We start from the raw sequence: 12,081 nt of genomic DNA on the forward strand, positions 1-12,081 counted from the left end.
CGGCGCTCCCTCAGTACTGACCCTCTGACAGTGCAGCACTCCCTCAGTACTGACCCTCTGACAGTGCGGCGCTCCCTCAGTACTGACCCTCTGACAGTGTGGCACTCCCTCAGTACTGACTGACAGTGCAGCACTCCCTCAGTACTGACTCTCTGACAGTGCAGCACTCCCTCAGTACTGACCTTCTGACAGTGCGGCACTCCCTCAGTACTGACCCTCTGACACTGCAGCACTCCCTCAGTACTGACCCTCTGACAGTGCGGCGCTCCCTCAGTACTGACCCTCTGACAGTGTGGCGCTCCCTCAGCACTGACCCTCCCACATTGCGGCACTCCCTCTGTACTGACCCTCTGACAGTGCGGCACTCCCTCAGTACTGACCCTCTGACAGTGTAGCACTCCCTCAGTACTGACCCTCTGACGGTGCAGCATTCCCTCAGTATTGACCCTCTGACAGTGCGGCACTCCCTCAGTACTGACCCTCTGACAGTGCAGCGCTCCCTCAGTACTGACCCTCTGACAGTGCGGCGCTCCCTCAGTACTGACCCTCTGACAGTGCGGCGCTCCCTCAGCACTGACCCTCTGACAGTGCAGCACTCCCTCAGTACTGACCCTGTGACAATGCGGGACTCCCTCAGTACTGACCCTCTGACAGTGCGGCACACCCTCAGTACTGACCCTCTGACAGTGCGGCACTCCCTCAGTACTGACCCTCTGACAGTGCAGCACTCCCTCAGTACTGACCCTCTGACAGTGCGGCACTCCCTCAGTACTGACCCTCTGACAGTGCGGCACTCCCTCAGTACTGACCCTCTGACAGTGTGGCGCTCCCTCAGCACTGACCCTCCCACATTGCGGCACTCCCTCTGTACTAACCCTCTGACAGTGCAGCACTCCCTCAGTACTGACCCTCTGACAGTGCGGCGCTCCCTCAGTACTGACCCTCTGACAGTGCAGCACTCCCTCAGTACTGACCCTCTGACAGTGCCGCACTCCCTCAGTACTGACCCTCTGACAGTGCGGCACTCCCTCAGTACTGACCCTCTGACAGTGCAGCACTCCCTCAGTACTGACCCTCTGACAGTGCAGCGCTCCCTCAGTACTGACCCTCTGACAGTGTGGCACTCCCTCAGTACTGACCCTCTGACAGTGCAGCACTGCCTCAGTACTGACCCTCCCACAGTGCGGCACTCCTTCAGCACTGACCCTGCCACAGTGCAGCACTCCCTCAGTACTGACCCTCTGACAGTGCGGCACTCCCTCAGTACTGACCCTCTGACAGTGCAGCACTCCCTCAGTACTGACCCTCTGACAGTGCAGCACTCCCTCAGTACTGACCCTCTGACAGTGCAGCACTCCCTCAGTACTGACCCTCTGACAGTGCAGCACTCCCTCAGTACTGACCCTCTGACAGTGCAGCACTCCCTCAGTACTGACCCTCTGACAGTGCAGCACTCTCTCAGTACTGACCCTCTGACAGTGCGGCGCTCCCTCAGTACTGCTCCTCTGACAGTGCGGCGCTCCCTCAGCACTAACCCTCCCACATTGCGGCACTCCCTCAGTACTGACCCTCTGACAGTGCGGCACTCCATCAGTACTGACCCTCTGACAGTGCAGCACACCCTCATTACTGACCCTCTGACAGGGCGGCACTCCCTCAGTACTGACCCGCTGACAGTGTAGCACTCCCTCAGGACTGACCCTCTGACAGTGCGGCGCTCCCTCAGTACTGCTCCTCTGACAGTGCGGTGCTCCCTCAGCACTGACCCTCCCACATTGCGGCACTCCCTCTGTACTGACCCTCTGACAGTGCAGCACTCCCTCAGTACTGACCCTCTGACAGTGCGGCGCTCCCTCAGTACTGACCCTCTGACAGTGCAGCACACCCTCATTACTGACACTCTGACGGGGCGGCGCTCCCTCAGTACTGACCCGCTGACAGTGTAGCACTCCCTCAGTACTGACCCTCTGACAGTGCAGCACTCCCTCAGTACTGACTCTCTGACAGTGCAGCACTCCCTCAGTACTGACCTTCTGACAGTGCGGCACTCCCTCAGTACTGACCCTCTGACACTGCAGCACTCCCTCAGTACTGACCCTCTGACAGTGCGGCGCTCCCTCAGTACTGACCCTCTGACAGTGTGGCGCTCCCTCAGCACTGACCCTCCCACATTGCGGCACTCCCTCTGTACTGACCCTCTGACAGTGCGGCACTCCCTCAGTACTGACCCTCTGACAGTGTAGCACTCCCTCAGTACTGACCCTCTGACGGTGCAGCATTCCCTCAGTATTGACCCTCTGACAGTGCGGCACTCCCTCAGTACTGACCCTCTGACAGTGCAGCGCTCCCTCAGTACTGACCCTCTGACAGTGCGGCGCTCCCTCAGTACTGACCCTCTGACAGTGCGGCGCTCCCTCAGCACTGACCCTCTGACAGTGCAGCACTCCCTCAGTACTGACCCTGTGACAATGCGGGACTCCCTCAGTACTGACCCTCTGACAGTGCGGCACTCCCTCAGTACTGACCCTCTGACAGTGCGGCACTCCCTCAGTACTGACCCTCTGACAGTGCAGCACTCCCTCAGTACTGACCCTCTGACAGTGCGGCACTCCCTCAGTACTGACCCTCTGACAGTGCGGCACTCCCTCAGTACTGACCCTCTGACAGTGTGGCGCTCCCTCAGCACTGACCCTCCCACATTGCGGCACTCCCTCTGTACTGACCCTCTGACAGTGCAGCACTCCCTCAGTACTGACCCTCTGACAGTGCGGCGCTCCCTCAGTACTGACCCTCTGACAGTGCAGCACACCCTCATTACTGACCCTCTGACAGGGCGGCGCTCCCTCAGTACTGACCCACTGACAGTGTAGCACTCCCTCAGTACTGACCCTCTGACAGTGCGGCGCTCCCTCAGTACTGCTCCTCTGACAGTGCGGCGCTCCCTCAGCACTAACCCTCCCACATTGCGGCACTCCCTCAGTACTGACCCTCTGACAGTGCGGCGCTCCATCAGTACTGACCCTCTGACAGTGCAGCACACCCTCATTACTGACCCTCTGACAGGGCGGCACTCCCTCAGTACTGACTCTCTGACAGTGCAGCACTCCCTCAGTACTGACCCTCTGACAGTGCAGCACTCCCTCAGTACTGACCCTCTGACAGTGCGGCGCTCCCTCAGTACTGACCCTCTGACAGTGTGGCGCTCCCTCAGCACTGACCCTACCACATTGCGGCACTCCCTCTGTACTGACCCTCTGACAGTGCAGCACTCTCTCAGTACTGACCCTCTGACAGTGCAGCACTCTCTCAGTACTGACCCTCTGACAGTGCGGCACTCCCTCAGTACTGACCCTCTGACAGTGCGGCGCTCCCTCAGTACTGCTCCTCTGACAGTGCGGCGCTCCCTCAGCACTGACCCTCCCACATTGCGGCACTCCCTCTGTACTGACCCTCTGACAGTGCAGCACTCCCTCAGTACTGACCCTCTGACACTGCAGCACTCCCTCAGTACTGACTCTCTGACAGTGCAGCACTCCCTCAGTACTGACTCTCTGACAGTGCAGCACTCCCTCAGTACTGACCCTCTGACAGTGCGGCGCTCCCTCAGTACTGACCCTCTGACAGTGTGGCGCTCCCTCAGCACTGACCCTCCCACATTGCGGCACTCCCTCTGTACTGACCCTCTGACAGTGCGGCACTCCCTCAGTACTGACCCTCTGACAGTGTAGCACTCCCTCAGTACTGACCCTCTGACGGTGCAGCATTCCCTCAGTATTGACCCTCTGACAGTGCGGCACTCCCTCAGTACTGACCCTCTGACAGTGCAGCGCTCCCTCAGTACTGACCCTCTGACAGTGCGGCGCTCCCTCAGTACTGACCCTCTGACAGTGCGGCGCTCCCTCAGCACTGACCCTCTGACAGTGCAGCACTCCCTCAGTACTGACCCTGTGACAATGCGGGACTCCCTCAGTACTGACCCTCTGACAGTGCGGCACTCCCTCAGTACTGACCCTCTGACAGTGCGGCACTCCCTCAGTACTGACCCTCTGACAGTGCAGCACTCCCTCAGTACTGACCCTCTGACAGTGCGGCACTCCCTCAGTACTGACCCTCTGACAGTGCGGCACTCCCTCAGTACTGACCCTCTGACAGTGTGGCGCTCCCTCAGCACTGACCCTCCCACATTGCGGCACTCCCTCTGTACTGACCCTCTGACAGTGCAGCACTCCCTCAGTACTGACCCTCTGACAGTGCGGCGCTCCCTCAGTACTGACCCTCTGACAGTGCAGCACACCCTCATTACTGACGCTCTGACAGGGCGGCGCTCCCTCAGTACTGACCCACTGACAGTGTAGCACTCCCTCAGTACTGACCCTCTGACAGTGCGGCGCTCCCTCAGTACTGCTCCTCTGACAGTGCGGCGCTCCCTCAGCACTAACCCTCCCACATTGCGGCACTCCCTCAGTACTGACCCTCTGACAGTGCGGCGCTCCATCAGTACTGACCCTCTGACAGTGCAGCACACCCTCATTACTGACCCTCTGACAGGGCGGCACTCCCTCAGTACTGACTCTCTGACAGTGCAGCACTCCCTCAGTACTGACCCTCTGACAGTGCAGCACTCCCTCAGTACTGACCCTCTGACAGTGCGGCGCTCCCTCAGTACTGACCCTCTGACAGTGTGGCGCTCCCTCAGCACTGACCCTACCACATTGCGGCACTCCCTCTGTACTGACCCTCTGACAGTGCAGCACTCTCTCAGTACTGACCCTCTGACAGTGCAGCACTCTCTCAGTACTGACCCTCTGACAGTGCGGCACTCCCTCAGTACTGACCCTCTGACAGTGCGGCGCTCCCTCAGTACTGCTCCTCTGACAGTGCGGCGCTCCCTCAGCACTGACCCTCCCACATTGCGGCACTCCCTCTGTACTGACCCTCTGACAGTGCAGCACTCCCTCAGTACTGACCCTCTGACAGTGCGGCGCTCCCTCAGTACTGACCCTCTGACAGTGCAGCACACCCTCAGTACTGACTCTCTGACAGTGCAGCACTCCCTCTGTACTGACCTTCTGACAGTGCGGCACTCCCTCAGTACTGACCCTCTGACACTGCAGCACTCCCTCAGTACTGACCCTCTGACAGTGCGGCGCTCCCTCAGTACTGACCCTCTGACAGTGTGGCGCTCCCTCAGCACTGACCCTCCCACATTGCGGCACTCCCTCTGTACTGACCCTCTGACAGTGCGGCACTCCCTCAGTACTGACCCTCTGACAGTGTAGCACTCCCTCAGTACTGATCCTCTGACGGTGCAGCATTCCGTCAGTATTGACCCTCTGACAGTGCGGCACTCCCTCAGTACTGACCCTCTGACAGTGCAGCGCTCCCTCAGTACTGACCCTCTGACAGTGCAGCACTCCCTCAGTACTGACCCTCTGACAGTGCGGCGCTCCCTCAGTACTGACCCTCTGACAGTGCGGCACTCCCTCAGTACTGACCCTCTGACAGTGCGGCACTCCCTCAGTACTGACCCTCTGACAGTGCAGCACTCCCTCAGTACTGACTCTCTGACAGTGCAGCACTCCCTCAGTACTGACTCTCTGACAGTGCAGCACTCCCTCAGTACTGACCTTCTGACAGTGCGGCACTCCCTCAGTACTGACCCTCTGACACTGCAGCACTCCCTCAGTACTGACTCTCTGACAGTGCAGCACTCCCTCAGTACTGACTCTCTGACAGTGCAGCACTCCCTCAGTACTGACCCTCTGACAGTGCGGCCCTCCCTCAGTACTGACCCTCTGACAGTGTGGCGCTCCCTCAGCACTGACCCTCCCACATTGCGGCACTCCCTCTGTACTGACCCTCTGACAGTGCGGCATTCCCTCAGTACTGACCCTCTGACAGTGCAGCACTCCCTCAGTACTGACCCTCTGACAGTGCAGCATTCCCTCAGTACTGACCCTCTGACGGTGCAGCACTCCCTCAGTACTGACCCTCTGACAGTGCGGCACTCCCTCAGTACTGACCCTCTGACAGTGCAGCGCTCCCTCAGTACTGACCCTCTGACAGTGCGGCGCTCCCTCAGTACTGACCCTCTGACAGTGCGGTGCTCCCTCAGCACTGACCCTCTGACATTGCAGCACTCCCTCAGTACTGACCCTGTGACAATGCGGGACTCCCTCAGTACTGACCCTCTGACAGTGCAGCACTCTCTCAGTACTGACCCTCTGACAGTGCGGCGCTCCCTCAGTACTGCTCCTCTGACAGTGCGGCGCTCCCTCAGCACTAACCCTCCCACATTGCGGCACTCCCTCAGTACTGGCCCTCTGACAGTGCAGCACACCCTCATTACTGACCCTCTGACAGGGCGGCACTCCCTCAGTACTGACTCTCTGACAGTGCAGCACTCCCTCAGTACTGACCCTCTGACAGTGCAGCACTCCCTCAGTACTGACCCTCTGACAGTGCGGCGCTCCCTCAGTACTGACCCTCTGACAGTGTGGCGCTCCCTCAGTACTGACCCTACCACATTGCGGCACTCCCTCAGTACTGACCCTCCCACATTGCAGCGCTCCCTCAGTACTGACCCTCCCACATTGCAGCGCTCCCTCAGTACTGACCCTCTGACAGTGCAGCACTCCCTCAGCACTGACCCTCTGACAGTGCGGCACTCCGTCAGTACTGACCCTCTGACAGTGCAGCACTCCCTCAGTACTGACCCTCTGACAGTGCAGCACTCCCTCAGCACTGACCCTCTGACAGTGCGGCACTCCGTCAGTACTGACCCTCTGACAGTGCGGCACTCCCTCAGTACTGACCCTCTGACAGTGCAGCACTCCCTCAGTACTGACCCTCTGACGGTGCAGCATTCCGTCAGTATTGACCCTCTGACAGTGCGGCACTCCCTCAGTACTGACCCTCTGACAGTGCAGCGCTCCCTCAGTACTGACCCTCTGACAGTGCGGCGCTCCCTCAGTACTGACCCTCTGACAGTGCGGCGCTCCCTCAGCACTGACCCTCTGACAGTGCAGCACTCCCTCAGTACTGACCCTGTGACAATGCGGGACTCCCTCAGTACTGACCCTCTGACAGTGCGTCACACCCTCAGTACTGACCCTCTGACAGTGCGGCACTCCCTCAGTACTGACCCTCTGACAGTGCAGCACTCCCTCAGTACTGACCCTCTGACAGTGTGGCGCTCACTCAGCACTGACCCTCCCACATTGCGGCACTCCCTCTGCACTGACCCTCTGACAGTGCAGCACTCCCTCAGTATTGACCCTCTGACAGTGCGGCGCTCCCTCAGTACTGACCCTCTGACAGTGCAGCACACCCTCATTACTGACCCTCTGACAGTGCGGCGCTCCCTCAGTACTGACCCTCTGACAGTGCAGCACTCCCTCAGTACTGACCCTCTGACAGTGCGGCACTCCCTCAGTACTGACCCTCTGACAGTGCGGCACTCCCTCAGTATTGACCCTCTGACAGTGCGGCACTCCCTCAGTACTGACCCTCTGACAGTGCGGCACTCCCTCAGTACTGACCCTCTGACAGTGCGGCGCTCCATCAGTACTGACCCTCTGACAGTGCGGCACTCCCTCAGTACTGACTCTCTGACAGTGCAGCACTCCCTCAGTACTGACTCTCTGACAGTGCAGCACTCCCTCAGTACTGACCTTCTGACAGTGCGGCACTCCCTCAGTACTGACCCTCTGACACTGCAGCACTCCCTCAGTACTGACTCTCTGACAGTGCAGCACTCCCTCAGTACTGACTCTCTGACAGTGCAGCACTCCCTCAGTACTGACCCTCTGACAGTGCGGCGCTCCCTCAGTACTGACCCTCTGACAGTGTGGCGCTCCCTCAGCACTGACCCTCCCACATTGCGGCACTCCCTCTGTACTGACCCTCTGACAGTGCGGCACTCCCTCAGTACTGACCCTCTGACAGTGTAGCACTCCCTCAGTACTGACCCTCTGACGGTGCAGCACTCCCTCAGTACTGACCCTCTGACAGTGCGGCACTCCCTCAGTACTGACCCTCTGACAGTGCAGCGCTCCCTCAGTACTGACCCTCTGACAGTGCGGCGCTCCCTCAGTACTGACCCTCTGACAGTGCGGCGCTCCCTCAGCACTGACCCTCTGACATTGCAGCACTCCCTCAGTACTGACCCTGTGACAATGCGGGACTCCCTCAGCACTGACCCTCTGACAGTGCAGCACTCTCTCAGTACTGACCCTCTGACAGTGCGGCGCTCCCTCAGTACTGCTCCTCTGACAGTGCGGCGCTCCCTCAGCACTAACCCTCCCACATTGCGGCACTCCCTCAGTACTGGCCCTCTGACAGTGCGGCGCTCCATCAGTACTGACCCTCTGACAGTGCAGCACACCCTCATTACTGACCCTCTGACAGGGCGGCACTCCCTCAGTACTGACTCTCTGACAGTGCAGCACTCCCTCAGTACTGACCCTCTGACAGTGCAGCACTCCCTCAGTACTGACCCTCTGACAGTGCGGCGCTCCCTCAGTACTGACCCTCTGACAGTGTGGCGCTCCCTCAGTACTGACCCTACCACATTGCGGCACTCCCTCTGTACTGACCCTCCCACATTGCAGCGCTCCCTCAGTACTGACCCTCCCACATTGCAGCGCTCCCTCAGTACTGACCCTCTGACAGTGCAGCACTCCCTCAGCACTGACCCTCTGACAGTGCGGCACTCCGTCAGTACTGACCCTCTGACAGTGCAGCACTCCCTCAGTACTGACCCTCTGACAGTGCAGCACTCCCTCAGCACTGACCCTCTGACAGTGCGGCACTCCGTCAGTACTGACCCTCTGACAGTGCGGCACTCCCTCAGTACTGACCCTCTGACAGTGCAGCACTCCCTCAGTACTGACCCTCTGACAGTGCAGCACTCCCTCAGTACTGACCCTCTGACAGTGCAGCGCTCCCTCAGTACTGACACTCTGACAGTGCGGCACTCCCTCAGTACTGACCCTCTGACAGTGCGGCACTCCCTCAGTACTGACCCTCTGACAGTGCGGCACTCCCTCAGTACTGACCCTCTGACAGTGCAGCACTCCCTCAGTACTGAGCCTCTGACAGTGCGGCACTCCCTCAGTACTGACCCTCTGACAGTGCGGCACTCCCTCAGTACTGACCCTCTGACAGTGCAGCACTCCCTCAGTACTGACCCTCTGACAGTGCGGCACTCCCTCAGTACTGACCCTCCCACATTGCAGAACTCCCTCAGTACAGACCCTCTGACAGTGCAGCACTCCCTCAGTACTGACCCTCCCACATTGCAGCACTCCCTCAGTACTGGGTCATGTTTGGTTCGATGGGATTGTGAGTTTTGGATGTTTTTCTCCGTAGATATGGATGAGTGTGCCGGAACCCCCAGTCCCTGTGGACCAGCTTCCAACTGCACCAATACCCTGGGCTCCTTCCTGTGTGTCTGTAACCCTGGCTTCCTGATGGCAGCTTCTGGCTGTGAAGGTAGGAACTGCGCAAACCTGATTGGCTCCTGTGTTCACTCAGAATGTTCACTCCCCGTAAACTTCCCCGTAAACATCCCCGTAAACATCCCCGTAAACATCCCCGTAAAGATCACCGTAAATATTCCCCTTAAACATCCCTGAAAACATCCCCGTTAACATTCCCCATAAACATCACCGTAAACATCACCGTAAATATTCCCTGTAAACATCACCGTAAACATTCCTCATAAACATCACCGTAAACATCACCGTAAATATTCCCCGTAAATATCACCGTAAACATCCCCGTAAACATCCCCGTAAACATTCCCCGTAAACATCCCCGTAAACATCCCCGTAAACATTCCCCGTAAACATCCCCGTAAACATCCCCGTAAACATCACCATAAACATCCCCGTAAACATCACCGTAAACATCCCCGTAAACATCCCCGTAAACATCCCCGTAAACATCCCCGTAAACATCCCCGTAAACATCACCATAAACATCCCCGTAAACATCACCGTAAACATCACCATAAACATCCCCGTAAACATCAGCGTAAACATCCCCGTAAACATCCCCGTAAACATCCCCCGTAAACATCCCCGTAAACATCACCATAAACATCCCCGTAAACATCACCGTAAACATCCCCGTAAACATCACCGTAAACATCACCATAAACATCCCCGTAAACATCACCGTAAACATCACCATAAACATCCCCGTAAACATCACCGTAAACATCCCCGTAAACATCCCCATAAACATCCCCCGTAAACATCCCCGTAAACATCACCATAAACATCCCCGTAAACATCACCGTAAACATCCCCGTAACATCCCCCGTAAACATTCCCCGTAAACATCCCCGTAAACATCCCCGTAAACATCACCGTAAACATCCCCGTAAACATCACCGTAAACATCCCCGTAAACATCCCCGTAAACATCACCGTAAACATCCCCGTAAACATCCCCGTAAACATCCCCGTAAACATCCCCGTAAACATCACCGTAAACATCACCGTAAACATCCCCGTAAACATCCCCGTAAACATCACCGTAAACATCCCCGTAAACATCCCCGTAAACATCACCCGTAAACATCCCCGTAAACATCCCCGTAAACATCCCCGTAAACATCCCCGTACACATCCCCGTAAACATCCCCGTAAACATCCCCGTAAACATCCCCGTAAACATCAACGTAAACATCCCCGTAAACATCCCCGTAAACATCACCGTAAACATCCCCGTAAACATCACCGTAAACATCCCCCGTAAACAACACCGTAAACATCCCCGTAAACATCCCCGTAAACATCCCCGTAAACATCCCCGTAAACATTCCCCGTAAACATCCCCCGTAAACATCCCCGTAAACATCCCCGTAAACATCACCGTAAACATCCCCGTAAACATCCCCGTAAACATCACCCGTAAACATCCCCCGTAAACATCCCCGTAAACATCACCGTAAACATCACCGTAAACATCACCGTAAACATTCCCCGTAAACATTCCCACAAACATCACCATAAACATCACCGTAAACATCCCCGTAAACATCACCGTAAACATCACCTTAAACATCCCCGTAAACATCCCCGTAAACATCACCGTAAACATCCCCGTAAACATCCCCGTAAACATCACCGTAAACATCCCCGTAAACATCACCGTAAACATCCCCGTAAACATTCCCGTAAACATCACCGTAAACATCACCGTAAACATCACCGTAAACATCCCCGTAAACATCCCCGTAAACATCCCCCGTAAACATCCCCGTAAACATCCCCGTAAACATCACCGTAAACATCCCCGTAAACATCACCGTAAACATCACCGTAAACATTCCCGTAAACATTCCCCGTAAACATCACCGTAAACATCCCCGTGAACATCCCCGTAAACATTCCCCGTAAACACCCCCCGTAAACATCACCGTAAACATCCCCGTAAACATCACCGTAAACATCCCCGTAAACATCACCGTAAACATCCCCCGTAAACATCACCGTAAACATCACCGTAAACATCCCCCGTAAACATCACCGTAAACATCCCCGTAAACATCCCCGTAAACATCCCCGTAAACATCCCCCGTAAACATCACCGTAAACATCACCGTAAACATCACCGTAAACATCCCCGTAAACATCCCCGTAAACATCCCCGTAAACATCACCGTAAACATCCCCGTAAACATCCCCGTAAACATCCCCGTAAACATCACCGTAAACATCCCCGTAACATCACCGTAAACATCCCCGTAAACATCACCGTAAACATCCCCGTAAACATCACCGTAAACATCCCCGTAAACATCACCGTAAACATCACCGTAAACATCACCGTAAACATCACCGTAAACATCACCGTAAACATCCCCCGTAAACATCACCGTAAACATCCCCGTAAACATCACCGTAAACATCACCGTAAACATCCCCGTAAACATCCCCGTAAACATCCCCGTAAACATCACCGTAAACATCCCCGTAAACATCCCCGTAAACATCCCCGTAAACATCACCGTAAACATCCCCGTAAACATCCCCGTAAACATCCCCGTAAACATCACCGTAAACATCC

General features: G+C 56.7%; 1 protein-coding gene across 1 annotated transcript in view; it reads left to right on the top strand.

Moving 5' to 3' along the window:
• Positions 1 to 12,081, top strand: part of LOC119965729 (adhesion G protein-coupled receptor E1-like) — a 98,884-nt gene that overhangs the window by 15,052 nt on the left and 71,751 nt on the right. Inside the window, exon 4 of the mRNA XM_038796492.1 lies at positions 9,373 to 9,495. Coding sequence (XP_038652420.1) covers positions 9,373 to 9,495 — 123 coding nt within the window. The remainder of the gene's footprint in view (positions 1 to 9,372; positions 9,496 to 12,081) is intronic.

This window comes from Scyliorhinus canicula, chromosome 5 (genome assembly GCF_902713615.1).
Source record: "Scyliorhinus canicula chromosome 5, sScyCan1.1, whole genome shotgun sequence".
NCBI classification, from domain to species: domain Eukaryota; kingdom Metazoa; phylum Chordata; class Chondrichthyes; order Carcharhiniformes; family Scyliorhinidae; genus Scyliorhinus; species Scyliorhinus canicula.